Source organism: Puma concolor, chromosome E3, assembly GCF_028749965.1.
Source record: "Puma concolor isolate L17-30 chromosome E3, mPumCon1.1.hap2, whole genome shotgun sequence".
NCBI lineage: Eukaryota > Metazoa > Chordata > Mammalia > Carnivora > Felidae > Puma > Puma concolor.
In genome coordinates, this window is record NC_141682.1 from 5,662,502 (window position 1) to 5,675,857 (window position 13,356).

The window sequence follows — 13,356 nt, forward strand, 5'->3', positions numbered from 1 at the left end:
AAATAATGTAAACATTCCCTAAGAGACATGGTCAAACTATAACCCAAGAAAATGTATAGTATTAATATGTTTTCACTATTAAGAAAACCTGAACATTCAGCCCAAAAGGGTAGAAGGGAGGAGCAGTAAGATACAGGAGAGCATCAGGGGGCGCCTGGGTGGCTCAGCTGGTTGAGTGTCCAACTTCCGCTCAGGTCACCATCTCAAATTTCTTGGGTTCGAGCCTCATATTGGGCTGCGTGCTGATGGCTCAGAGCCTGGAGCCTGTTTCGGATTCTGTTGTCTCCTCTCTCTGCTCCTCCCCCACTCATGCTCTCTTTCCTTCAAAAATAAATAAAAATACTAAAATTTTTTTAATAAATTTGAAAATTTTGAATTATTTTCTAGGTTATTAATAACAAAAATAGACTCAGGATAATACAGAAAACCTGAATGATCATGGGGGAAAAAACTGTCCAAAAATTACTCTCCTAAATTGAATTTTATGATCAAAAAATTAAAGTACCAATATAAGAATTATTCTTATATTCTTATTTTTAAAACTCCAAAGCATAAAAAACCCTTTCAATTCACTTAACAAAATCTGTATAACCCAAGACCTGAAAATTTAGTAAAAAAAAATGAAAGTAACAGATTCCTGTTTATCCCTTGGGAAAGAGTTGGGGGAGGTGCGCATGAACCCAGCGGAGCGGGAAGGTCAGGGACTTGGTTATAATCTCTGAATTCCCAGAGCCTAAATGGTGCCATGTTGATGAAACCTAGACATTACTAATTCAAAAGTTCCTTTTAATCCACAGGCTCTTTCTTCTGCGTGATCCACTCTGTGGGTGATGCTCTACTGTGCTTCCATTTCATGCAGCCCCACGATTTGTTTGGTTGTGATTTTCCATGCCCTTTTCATAAACTGCTTTTGTTTGTATGCTGTCTTCCTGATTTCACTGCACCGTCTTTCCGTGTGAGCTTGTAGCTCCCAGAGTGTCCTTCCAATGGCTATTGTAAACGTTCAGGTCAGTCTGGGGCTGGTTACTGGAAGACCGTGATCCCGTGATGGTGTCACATTTCTTAGATAGTTCGTGTTCCTTGAAGCCTTGTGTTTCTGTCTTTGCATCTCAGGAATCAGTCACCCCTAGTGTCTACTAAGAGTATTTTCCACCAGCCTTGCTAGGGGTTGAGGCTTTGTCAGACCACCTAAGGACACACCTGCTCCACCTTCCTTGGTCGCTCTTGTGGCAGAATTCATAAGGCCACCTGTGTTCTCGTGATCCTGCAATGTACCAGGCCGAGTGCTGGCAGCCTCCCTTTTGCTTTTCCAAAGCCGGTGCTAACAAGCAGGTTTGGGGTCTTTCCCTGGCCCACGTTCTGTGAGTGCTCCCCAGCTCACTGTCACTACTGGCATGTGGTGGCGTGTGTGGAGTGTGGGAGGTGGCCCCAATGACCTTGCTTTCTTCGCGCATTTGTTCTTGGATGTTCCACATGAACGGCAGCATCTGGCTTCTTTCACTTACAGTTATTTTGGGATTCATTCACGTTGTAACGTTTATTTTGTTCCTTTGTATAGCTGAGTAGCGTCTCATTGTCTGAATAAACCACATTTTATCTGTTCATCAGTTGACAGTTGGGCTAACGTGAAGAGTGAAAAGGACAGGCTCGGAGGACATATTTTCACTTTTCTTGGATAGCTAGCTAGCAGTGGAATTGTGTCATATGCTAAGTATATACTTAACGTTTAAAATAAATTGGGACGCCTGGGTGGCTCTGTCGGTTGCACGTCCAACTCTTGATTTCTGCTCAGGTCATAATGTCACTGTTGTGGGATAGAGCCCTGCCTCAGGCTCTGTGCTGGCGGCTTGGGACTCCCTCCCGCTCTATCCCTCCCCTGCTTGCTGTCTCTTAAAATAAATACACATTTAAAATAAATAGCCAGGCTGTTTTCCTAAATTGGCTGTGCCGTTCTCTATGCCACCAGTGATCTAGGAGGACCTTTCTCTATGTCCCCTCCAACACTTAGTGGTGTCTTTAAATTTTTTCACTGAATTGTGTCACTGAGGCCAAAGATAGGAGCTATTTTTGTCACCTGGATACAAGTCATTGTTTCATCTGGTAGGTTTTGCACTTGATCTTAGCCAAAAGGCCGAGAAGCGATCATCTGGTAGGTTTTGCAGGTATTTTCTCCCAGTGTGTGGCCTCTTATTCCATAATTATTTGCCTGTGGAAAAGCCACAGCCTATCACTGAGCGCTTACTTGTCCCAACGCGTCTGTGAGGAGGGTACCCCACGGTTCCGTTATTGCAGATGAGGGAGCTTGGGCACAACTAGTAAGGGGCAGAGCCGAGCCTGACTCTGACTGGTCTGGTCTCGTCCGTGCTCTGAACTGCTGTGCTCTGCTGCTGAAGCCAGAGGCCGTGCAAGCCCCTTGACGTGGTGCCCAGAGTCTGGACCCGGCTCAACAATCACAGTGAGTCGCTCTTCATCAGTTACCTCCACGCCCAGCACTCCCCCACGCCTTGGCACGCCACGGGTTACGCGGATGTTCGAGAACCTAGGAACTCACTGGGGAAGCGCAGATGAAGGCTTCCCTTGGTCTTTGTAAGACCTGGCTGTGGTATAAAGTCTCTTCCTGTCAGTGTCCCACTCTGTGCCCTCCACGTGGCTCTTGGGACGGGAGAGTGAATTGCTGACAGGCCCTACCTTTCCGTCATACCTGTCCCCACCTGCCTCACCCCTGCCCGCCCTCACACAGCACAGAAACCCAAGCTATAGACACAGTCTAAAAATACTTGCTGTCTTGAGAGATCCTGGAGTTTCCTGATATTGTAAAACTACCCAAAGCCTGATCTTTCCAGAATCAACTATGAAACACATTCCAAAGTAGACATCTGTTGGCCCCACTGGATGGGAAGCAACTCCTACGAAGTCAGTCATTTTACCCACGTTCTTATTCAATTCGGAGTTAAAAATCCTTTATTTTCTCAGTGAAAAGTGCCTTTAAAGACAATGGATGCAAAAACAGAGGGTTTTTTTTTTTCCCCTGTGAAACATGGGAAATGCAAATTTTCCATAGTTTTAATTAAAAAAATTTTTTTCCCATAGTTTTAATTTTAGAAAACCAAAATACACCATTTACAGAAAAATACCAGGAGACTCAAAATGTCGACGATCAAAGCTCTGGTCTACCGCCCCCCGCCTTGTTTCAGGTTGTCAGTAAAAATTTTATGGTTCCCTCCCAAGGTTGTGGGGAGCACAGCATCACCCCATCGTCCGGGCCATGAGGACACTTAGCCCTTGTAGGAAGTGGAAGACCTGGAATTGTATTCGTGCTGATTTTTTTCTATTTTTGTTTTTTGAGTTTTTTTGGTTTTGTTTTTTTGTTTTTTTGAGAAAGTGAGCACGAGTTGGGGAAGGGCAGAGGGAGAGAGAGAGTCCCAAGCGGACTCCACTCAGTGCAGAGCCTGACTCGGAGCTCGATCCCACAACCGTGAGACCATAACCTGAGCGCAAACCAAGAGTGGGCCGCTTAACCGCCTGAGCCACCCAAGTGCCCTTCGTGCTGATTTCAGTTAAACTTTCTTCCAGAGAGAAAAGAGAAATCTAAGGACGAACAAAAGGAAAAACTCACCGTCTGGATCACGAGTATGTATATCTTTTTTGTGAACATGCTTTTCCAAGCACACAAACATGTAGAAGCCCTCAAGGAGAAAGTCAGCAAAGACCGGCTACAGGACGCGGCCACGGCCCATCGGCGGAGGCTGGAAAACGAAGAGCTGGAAGCCAGGTGACCTACCAGAGCCCTTCAGCCCCCCTCCTGCAGGAGCCTCCCTTGCCTTGCCTTCCTTTCCCGTCTTTACACGTGCGTGGCTTCCTGAGGGAGGCAGCTCTTCCCCTGGCACCGAGAACATGGGACGGCAGGGAAGGGTCCTGCTTGTGGCCATTGGCTCACTTGGGGGGTGAGGATGCCTGGGCCCCAAGGCTCCAACGCAGCCCAGAGGCCCACGGGGCTAGGCTGCCGGGTTCAGATCCCAACCCTACCCCTTGACACATAGGTGGCCCCGGGCAGGGCCCGTCACCATGCCTCAGTTTCCCCATCTGTAAGTGGACACGAACCCCCATAGGGCTGTGGTGAGGATTTAGTGAGCCCATGCTGTAAGGTGTCAAGAACAGTGCCTGGCACATGGTGAGCAACCCCTACCTGTTGTTTGGCTACCTTTCTAGAACCAAGGTCGAGAACCGTACAGTCATGTCTGTCCAGGGTGCTGAAGCCTGCTCTTTGCAAAGCATGCCTTGAGCCTGTTGCTAAAGAAAGCATTAAACTATACTTCAGGGCAAAGACCCCGAGATTTTTAAAGGCCACTTACTAGCGGCTAAGTTGCTACAGAGGAAAGGGGTTCAGAAGTCTGTTCGGCTATGTGAAAATGTCATTCCGGACTGTCTGGGTATGGCATCACTTTCTATTTCAGGCAAAGTGATGAGAGTTTGCAGTTTTGCTTGCAAAAACTGTTGAAATCTAGGTGTGGCCTACTTTACACCAAATATAGCATAAAACAGGTTTTGAGATTGCAAAATAAAAAATAAGGCTACCTTCCTGGGTTTGCTTCTTGCCCTAGGCTGAATAGCTTGAGAGAGGAAGAGACCAAAAAACAAGACTCTGAGGTGGACATCACTGTGATCAAGGAGCCGGTTGACGCCCCGTCCTCCAGTTTCACATCGAGCCCCCCTAAAGAGGACACCGTGGTGTCCCAATCCAGCAAGCCCATCACAAGCAAGAAGAAGAGAAAGTAACAGTTACTGGGTTTGTAAACGAACCCCAAGAACGAGATGTAAAAGCTTAGAACCAAAGCTCTGTAACACGTTTCCTAATAAAATCGTGTTGTACCTTGTTTTAGTGTTTTTGAAATAACTGCCTGGGCCCACTGCAATTCAGGTTTCTTACACAGTTAAATCACGGACATGCCTGAAAACAGAGCTGAATGAAAATACACACATGGGTATTAAATGAGCATGCGTTCAATGTATTTTTTTTTAATCCAAGTACAGTATCGGTGATGAAATTTAGAATCTGATAAAACTTATCGGGAGACAGGTGGTAGTGTACAAATTTAAACATTTCTTCAGGCCCCCTGCCTAGCCCGGCCCCACCCCCCCCTTTGCCCCTGTAAGTGACCCACGTGCAAGTCCTACCTGTCCTCACGTGCGGCCTCTTCTCCGGCCCCGTGCCTTCCCCAGCACTGCAGACCCGCAGGGACGAAACACCAAGGCAGAAAAGCTGACGAACAGGTGTGCTCAGCACTAAGTGAAACTTTACGTCTCAGACACTGTTATACTAATGATTTGTGTTAAATATAAGAGTGACCACCCGAAGCATAAAAATACACTCTACGGCTTCCAAACTAGCAGAGGGAAGGAAACAATCGTTCAACATGAAACTGGGGAAATGGGAAAACAACAAAGAGGCTGGGAACCGAAATCGCCAGAGATGGTGGGACAGTGCTAACATACCTCCCCAGTGTGAGCAGGTTCCCTTCCCAATCCCCAAGCCCCCATATCATTAGCTGGGTTCAAAATAGAAACTCATTTCGGGGCACTTGGGTGGCTCAGTTGATTAAGCATTCGACTTCGGCTCAGGTCATGATCCCACAGCTCATGAGTTCAAGCCCCACATCAGGCCTGCTTCGGATTCTGTCTCTCTCTGCCCCTCCCCTGCTCATGCTCTCTTGTAAATAAACATTTAAACAAAAACAAAAAACCAAAATAGAAACTCATTTCAATGTTATTCTTTATAAGAAAACCCTCTTGGAGCACCTGGGTCCTTGGTTAAGCATCCCAACTCCATCTTGGCTCACGGTTCATGGGTTCGAGCTGTGCATCGGGCTCCATGTTGACGGTGCGGAGCCTGCTTGGGATTCTGTCTCTCCCTCTCTGCCCCTCCCCTGTTCTCTCTCAAAATGAACAAATAACAAAGGATAAAAATAGAGATGGAAAAAGATGGACCAGGAAAATCTAATCAAAATGACTGGAATCATGAGCAATATTAACAGAATTTAAAGGAAACATCTGAATAGGGATAAAACTAGAAATAATGATAAAAGGACCAACAACGAAAAGATGCATGATTCCTCAGCATCTTACATACTAGCCTTGCAAAAGCTAAAGGATTACAGAGAAGAAACAGATCAAAAAGAGTTATTTAGGGGGGATATAGATATTTTTAGCAAGCAAACTAAAAAGTTTGAACACACAAGAATGCAACAGAGGATAAACACGGACTATGTTTTATGGTCAAAAGTACAACTTTGAAGGATGTATTTCCAGATGATGATGTAATTATGCTGCAATTACTAAGTCAGCAATGAACACTCAACACAGGAAGCCTGTCGCTGGAAACAAATAAAACACAACCTCAAGCAGCTCATGGGTTAAGAATGATTTGTGATTTCATAACCGAAACCGTACATTACGTAAGACACGAGAGCGACAAGAGTACTCCAGCTGGACGAGAAGTCATCCGCCCTCTGCCCTGACAGCGGGCTCATGCGGGCTGCCTGAGGGCCAACAGTGAGGAGCCCTGCCTGGAGCTGGGGTGGTACCAGTTTGCCCAGACCGCTTCTGCCCAAACTGGGATGTCGAGACGGCCAACAGTAGGTTAACTTAGGTAAAATCCAGGGGTGTCTGGGTGGTTTAGTCAGTTAAGCGTCCGACTTTGGTTCAGGTCATGATCTCACAGTTCATGAGTTCAAGCCCTGCATCAGGCTCTCTGCCTGACAGCTCAGAGCCTGGAGTATTTTAAAAATTAATTAAAAAACCCTTGGCTCAGAGCTTGGCATAGTGCAGGGCAAGAAATAGGATCTCTGGGGGCGCCTGGCTGGCTCAGTTGGTTAAGCTTCCGACTTCAGCTCAGTCATGATCTCACAGTTTGTGAGTTCGAGCCCCGCGTCGGGCTCTGTGCTGACAGCTTGGAGCCTGGAGCCTGCTTCGGATTCTGTGTCTTCCCTCCCTCTCTGCCCCTCCCCGGCTGGCGCTCTGTCGCTAAGATAAATAAACATTAAAAAAAAAATTTTTTTTAATTAAATCCAGCCAGACTACATCTCAGCTGTGAAGACACAGGCAGTTGTGACCCCTCAGGGTTCTACAGGACACATGCAGAACGCTTTATGTTTAGACCATGGCTGGGGCACTTTCGTGAAGTTCTATTATACATGGTCTAAAAATCACATCAGTACTCAAGAGAAAAACCAAAGTCTAGCAATTACTTTGGGCAAATGCCTCAGAGTTCGCCCCTGCAGGTCTAGTGACCGTGCGGGGGGTGGGGGGGGGAGAGGGGCGAATTCTGGGAGCTCTAGCAGCTCTAGAAAATCCCCAAGGATGAGCCACAGCCAGCGCCCACTGGGCGGAGTGGTCTACAAACAAACAGCAGGCGCGAGACTCCAAGCAAAACCAGAATTTTAAAAACCTTAACAATTTATTAGTCTTATTTCCCAGTAAAATATTCACATAATGTCAAAAGAATGGAATGATGGGAGATGTAGCCGACTACCTTTAATTATTTCCACATAAATATGTAAAATCTAAAAACCCCAGGGGATCATCAGACTGAGTAGAAATTTGATTCTTCAAAGCAAGTATTGCTTTACTATTGTCATTAATTCAGTCAGTAATATGACCGAGAACCTGCAGTGGTAAACAGAATGCCTGCGGAGTTGTTTTTTTAAAAGATGTCCCGGCGAGCCGTTATCCGTCAATCCAGGAAGAATATGTTATTGAACTGCGTCGCACAAAGTTTCTTCACCTCTTCTGCAAAAGACAGAAACAGGGAGTGAGAAACAGAGGTTTTCACTGGAAAGGTTCTATGACACAGACTGGTCCCTTAAACTCTTCTGGAATACAGCTGCCAGCAAATGGCCGCATTTGCAGACCTTCAGTCTCAGGCCTGGGCAAGAAACGTTCATGAGTCAAGACAATGGGGAGAAAAAGCCTACTGTCCCTGGGACCTCAGTGCCGTGTCACAGCCACAGGCCACTCCTCCAGGCCCGGGAAGTGCACGCCCAGCCCCGCAAGCGCCTGAGACACCCACAGGCTGGGGGCTGCAGCCCAAGTCTAAAATGTTGGGTGCCATGCCCCAGAAACCCTAGCTGCCACCCGGGCCATAGTTCAAGTGCTCCGCGGAGGCGGTGCCATCGTGACGCCACTCAATTCCCACTGCACCCGGGGCCGCGTTTCCTGCGGTTTCTAATGTGCACAAGTCTCACTAGAGGCACCGATGGGAGAGACGAACCGTGTCCCAGCAGACATGTGCGGAGAATGAAACCTCAAACCTCACTGTTGTCCGTGCGGCGCTCTCCCAAACGTCCCACTCCTTGCTCCAGGCCGTATGCGGTGCAGCAAGGGAGCGGAGGCCGTGAAGGGGACACGCTCCCCCCTCCGCCAGCACAAAGAGCTGTGAGGATCAGCCAAGGCCGGTGCTGGAACAATGCGCGCACGGGGGCCTGGAAGCTGCCAGTGAAACGGCCCGCCCTGCCACGGGGTGGGTCTTCGTCACCGGGGATCAGAGTGGACATCTGTATACACACTGTATGAAGCCACAGGATTTTTTTTTTCTTTTAGCATTACAGAAAATCATTTCCTTTGGCCGGTGCCAAGTTTCCGAAACACAGGGACATTTTCCACAGGAAACGTGAAAACTTTTTCAAGGAACTTTTTCAAGGAACTGTGCTTCTGGAGAACACAGGATGGACCAAAGGACGGTTTCCTTTGACATCAACAGCCGTGTCTCCTCTCTAGCGGGTTTCCGACCACAGTGAAAGGACAGACAGCGGCGAAGTTCTGCACCACGCCCAGCTTCTATTTACCATTTACTTCGATCAGGTTTGCATTTTTTTGATTCAGGATAACATACAGCTCCCGCTGGTCAGACTTCTTCCCGACCACCCAGTAGTCGCTCATTGCTTTTACGATTATCTCCTCGTCTTCATCCACTCTGCAAGACAAGGGTTCCAACAGGCAACAGTGTGTTAGCTGTTTAGCTGCAGCGTGAGCGACACACACTCTCACGAGAAACCGGAAACTAGGGGCGCCTGGGTGGCTTAGTTCACGGAGCGTCGACTCTTGATTTTGGATCAGGTCATGATCTCACGGTATGGTTTGTGAGACCGAGCCCCGCATCAGGCTCTGTGCTCTCGGCTGATTCTCTCTCTCAAACAAAAAACTAAAGCAAAAACCTTTGAAGAAAAACAAAAGAAACCAGAAACTAGCCATCTGAAAAGTCTGGGGAGTCCCGTTCAAGTGGCCAGTGACCCGGGGGCCTCCTCTACTCTGTTCGCAAGTGGGGCCCTCTGCAGCGGCTCTGGGCCGCTCGGCTTTGATGAGGATTCCTTCAGCGCCTCTTCTCCCGTTAGAAAGAGGACACCTCGGGGCACCTGAGTGGCTCAGTCGGTTAAGCGTCTGACTTAGGCTCAGGTCATGATCTCACGGTCCGTGAGTTTGAGCTCCGCGCCGGGCTCTGTGCTGACAGCTCAGAGCCTGGAGCCTGCTTCAGATTCTGTGTCTCCCTCTCTCTCTGACCCTCCCCCGTTCATGCTCTGTCTCTGTCTCAAAAATAAATAAACGTTAAAAAAAAAAAAAATTAAAAAAAAAAAAAAGGGGGACACCTAATCTGAGAAGTCCGAATTCGAGAAGTTGTTTGAATTACCTGGTAAAGTCACTGTTGATGTCACCCAGAATCTTCATCAAATCCGGATGCACGGATGTGAGTGACACACTAGGGGTTTTCCTCATGTGAATTGTACTTTTCTCTGCTAAATTCATATGGTTGAAGTAGATAAACTTAAACTGGGGCTCTTTCTCAGACCTGTGAAAACATGTCATCAAAATGGTAACGTTCTCAAAGAATAATTCTCTAAACGATACAACCACATTGTTAAAACCTTAAATCCATGTAGCTACGTAAGGCCTTATATTTTCGACGTCTGGGCCTTCAAATCAAGAATCTCGGTGAAGACGTAACAGGCTCTTTGTTCCCTAGTAACTTATTTGAGATCCGTGAGGTATTCAATAGGATGGAATTTTCCAGAAAGCTGAAGCTTAGCTTTTGAAAAACCAGTACTATAACCACTTTGCAATAACAGTGCTTTGGAAATGGCAATCACTTGATTATTTGCTGCATTTTGAATTTTTGGAAATAAATGCAAACTCAATACAGGCCATCTGTCTTCTAGCAGAGGGCTGAGCAAACAGATTAGTGGCCCTGGGACCAAATGTGGCCTTTTTTTTTTTAAATCAAGTTTTATTGCAACGTGGCCATCCCCGTATGTTCGGGTATTGTCTATGGCCACTTTCTGCAACATATACAGCCGAAAGAATCTGAAATATGTATTATTTGGCCCTGTGCAGAAGTTGTTTGCTGACCTGTTTTAGGAGAGTGACAGCTCATTTATCTCCGTCCTGGGGGATGAACGTGCCGTGCCCCCTGTGTTTAATCTGCCACAGAACTGAAGTTGGCTAGTCTGAGTCACAAAGCTCTCATCACCCTAAATGGAGACCATTCTAAGGCGTTTGAGGCGCTTCTGCTGAACAGTGATGAAAATTTTCATTGGAATACATCTTATTATTTGGAATGGCTGGACAATGCTACTCCGCCGCCTCCCGGGTCAGAGGCCGGACCCCTCGGGGAACCACTCCGATGGCCAGGCCACAGCTCCCGGGGCCTCCCGCCCTCCCTCTCACTGCACCCTTACTTAAGTGACGCTCGGGGGTCTGGGGACAGCCTGAGCAGCCCTGCCACTGGAGGGGGCTCAGAAGCCTTCTCTGCTTACTTCAGGGTTAGCAGCCATGTTCTGGTGGGCTGAGGGTGCCGGAAATCCGACCTCCGGAAAAGTGGGTTACTACTGTAATACTTTACATCTAGGCAAAGAAAGAATGTGGATGGCTTAGTTTCCAGGAAAATGAAAAGAGAATTCTTACAAAACCAGAATATGTTTTCAGTAGGCCCCTAAAACTAAGAACAGCAAGTATAACCCCAAGAAAAACTGGAAAGATGAAACATTTAAGACGCTTGGCCAGAGCTGTGAATTCAGTTGTCTGAGTAGACAAACTTCCACCCAACCCTGATCGGGCCTGCAGTTCCGGTCTTCTAACCCCAAAACCCTCTCTGTGGCCTCCCTCTTACCCTCATTCAGAATGTGTAAAATGCCTTCTTAGAAGATCTAAATTATTTCTTTGGTACCCCTCATGGAGATTTACATTAGCAAATGTTCAGTGGTTAAGACAGGGGCCAATGTGGCCTCTTTCCACCGCCTTCCACGAGGAGAACACAGAGAAACAGAAAAACTGCTACTTGCCCTTTCACTATTAACTTGCACCGCTGAAGAAGGAGAGGCCCACTCACAGTGAAAACAGGACAATGTCCACCCTACAGGCTTCTTAGCTACATCCAAAGCACCATGTGACCAACGGTGAGCTGGTTTGGAAGGAGCAGCCACGGTCACCTGGTATCTTTTCCCAAGAGCTACCACGGACGCCCCTTAAACACCCAAAGCATGTTTCCCCCTAAACACAGAAACACAAATTTCTTGCCGCCTTAAAAAAGAACACGCTGCATACGGTTAATGACATCAATGTAAAACACACTGAACCCGGGGAAATACTACAGAATTCTTGCTGACGGTTTGTTAGGAGGTTAGGCTGACAAGACGGGAGCACAGTAATGACAGCCTCAAAGAACACGGGAAGGTGGGGCCTGTCTTAAGTGGTTGTATTCTACGCTGAGTGTCCGCTAATTTTTTTAAAAAAGATTTTCTGTTTTCTGTCTGCCCTCTGCCCCTTTCTTCTACTACTGGTAGAAAACCCAAGTAGCTGTGATTGGCAGGGTCACAGGGACATTTCCCATGAGTAAACGGCGTCAGTTTTAGGAGACGTTTAAGGACCAGGTACGTGAACACCTAGCCAAACCTCAGAGGCGTGCCAGGGAAGGTCACTGCAGGCTCTGAACGAAGGGAGGAGGTCAGCAGATGTCCAGCAGGTGTTTGACCACTTGTAGCGTTTCCCTGGGGACGTCAACAGCTGGCTGGGGCCCCGAGACCATCTGGTGGCTTGACCTGTTCTGGGCCTCGTTCCAGGCGGCTAAGGTTTGCCAGACGCACGGTTTCTAAGTGAGGATGGCCATTCCACACTTAACAAACCAAACAAAAAGGGAAGATTCCGAATTGACTGATATGGATATTGTAAGAAGGAAAACTGGTCTTCATGTGGGAGTTACATGTTACAGCTATTGCTCCTCTGCGTGTCCAGGGGGATTAGGAAGGGAGGCACAGCTGAGCCCTTGGACTATGCCCGTGAACCACGCCCTGGAAGGAAGGCTTCCCTGCCTGCGCTCCCCCGGCACCGCCTCTGCACGCCCGCCAGGCCAACCCACTGCCCTCGCCTTCTTCCTGCCTGGCATCCCATCCTGGGTCTCATCGTTACCAACACTCAGTCCACGGTTGCACTCCTCACTTCTTGTAGAAAGCCTAACGTCTTCACCTCCGGAACAACTGGGTTGAGTTCCCCCCAAAAATTCATTCAAAAAGACTGATGAAAAGGATTATAATAATTGCCCACAGCTATGAGGGCAGCCTTTTTAAAGTAGGCTTTGCGCTCAGTGCAGAGCCCAACGTGGGGCTTGAAATCACGACCCTGAGATCAAGAGTTGGAAGCTTACCTGACTGCACCATCCAGGTGCCCCAAGGGTCTCCTTTCCTAATACCTCTGTACTTCGCCCTCCTCACACCTTTTCAAATTCAGTATCACAACTAGCCAGTGAAGAGACATATGCAAAATAGAAACGAACATCTCAGACTCAGCAAAGTCTCAATTTGGGGGAAAACTTCTTAAGTTAGAGCGCTGCCTCTAGTCCTTAAAAATTCCAGGTGAAATGGATGAAAGACCTAAATGTGAGACAGAAAACCATCAAAACCCTAGAGGAGAAAACAGGCGACAACCTCTCTGACCTCAGCCGCAGCAATTTTTTGCTTGACACGTCTCCAAAGGCAAGGGGGTTAAAAGCAAAAATGAACTACTGGGACTTCATCAAGATAAAAAGCTTCTGCAATGCAAAGGGAACAATCAACAAAACTAAAAGGCAACTAACGGAACGGGAAAAAATATTTGCAAATGACATTTGGAACAAAGGGCTAGTATCCAAAATCTATCAAGAGCCCACCAAACTCCACACCCGAAAAACAAATAATCCAGTGAAGAAATGGGCAGAAAACATGAATAGACACTTCTCTAAAGAAGACATCCGGATGGCCAACAGGCACATGAAAAGATGCTCAACGTCACTCCTCATCAGGGAAATACAAATCAAAACCACACTGAGATACCACCTCA

General features: G+C 47.4%; 2 protein-coding genes across 2 annotated transcripts in view; one reads left to right on the forward strand and one right to left on the reverse strand.

Moving 5' to 3' along the window:
- RSPH10B (radial spoke head 10 homolog B) overlaps positions 1-4,874 on the forward strand; it is a 64,303-nt gene extending 59,429 nt beyond the window's left edge. The window contains exons 19-20 of the mRNA XM_086692986.1: positions 3,574-3,772; positions 4,602-4,874. Of these exons, the coding sequence (XP_086549112.1) occupies positions 3,574-3,772; positions 4,602-4,776 (374 nt within the window). The 3' untranslated portion in view covers positions 4,777-4,874. The remainder of the gene's footprint in view (positions 1-3,573; positions 3,773-4,601) is intronic.
- A 2,560-nt stretch (positions 4,875-7,434) lies between these two features.
- The window catches only part of CCZ1 (CCZ1 vacuolar protein trafficking and biogenesis associated), a 34,402-nt gene continuing 28,480 nt past the window's right edge, over positions 7,435-13,356 (reverse strand). The window contains exons 13-15 of the mRNA XM_086692989.1: positions 9,680-9,838; positions 8,841-8,968; positions 7,435-7,785 (exon numbers count right to left, since the gene is read on the reverse strand). Of these exons, the coding sequence (XP_086549115.1) occupies positions 7,730-7,785; positions 8,841-8,968; positions 9,680-9,838 (343 nt within the window). The 3' untranslated portion in view covers positions 7,435-7,729. The remainder of the gene's footprint in view (positions 7,786-8,840; positions 8,969-9,679; positions 9,839-13,356) is intronic.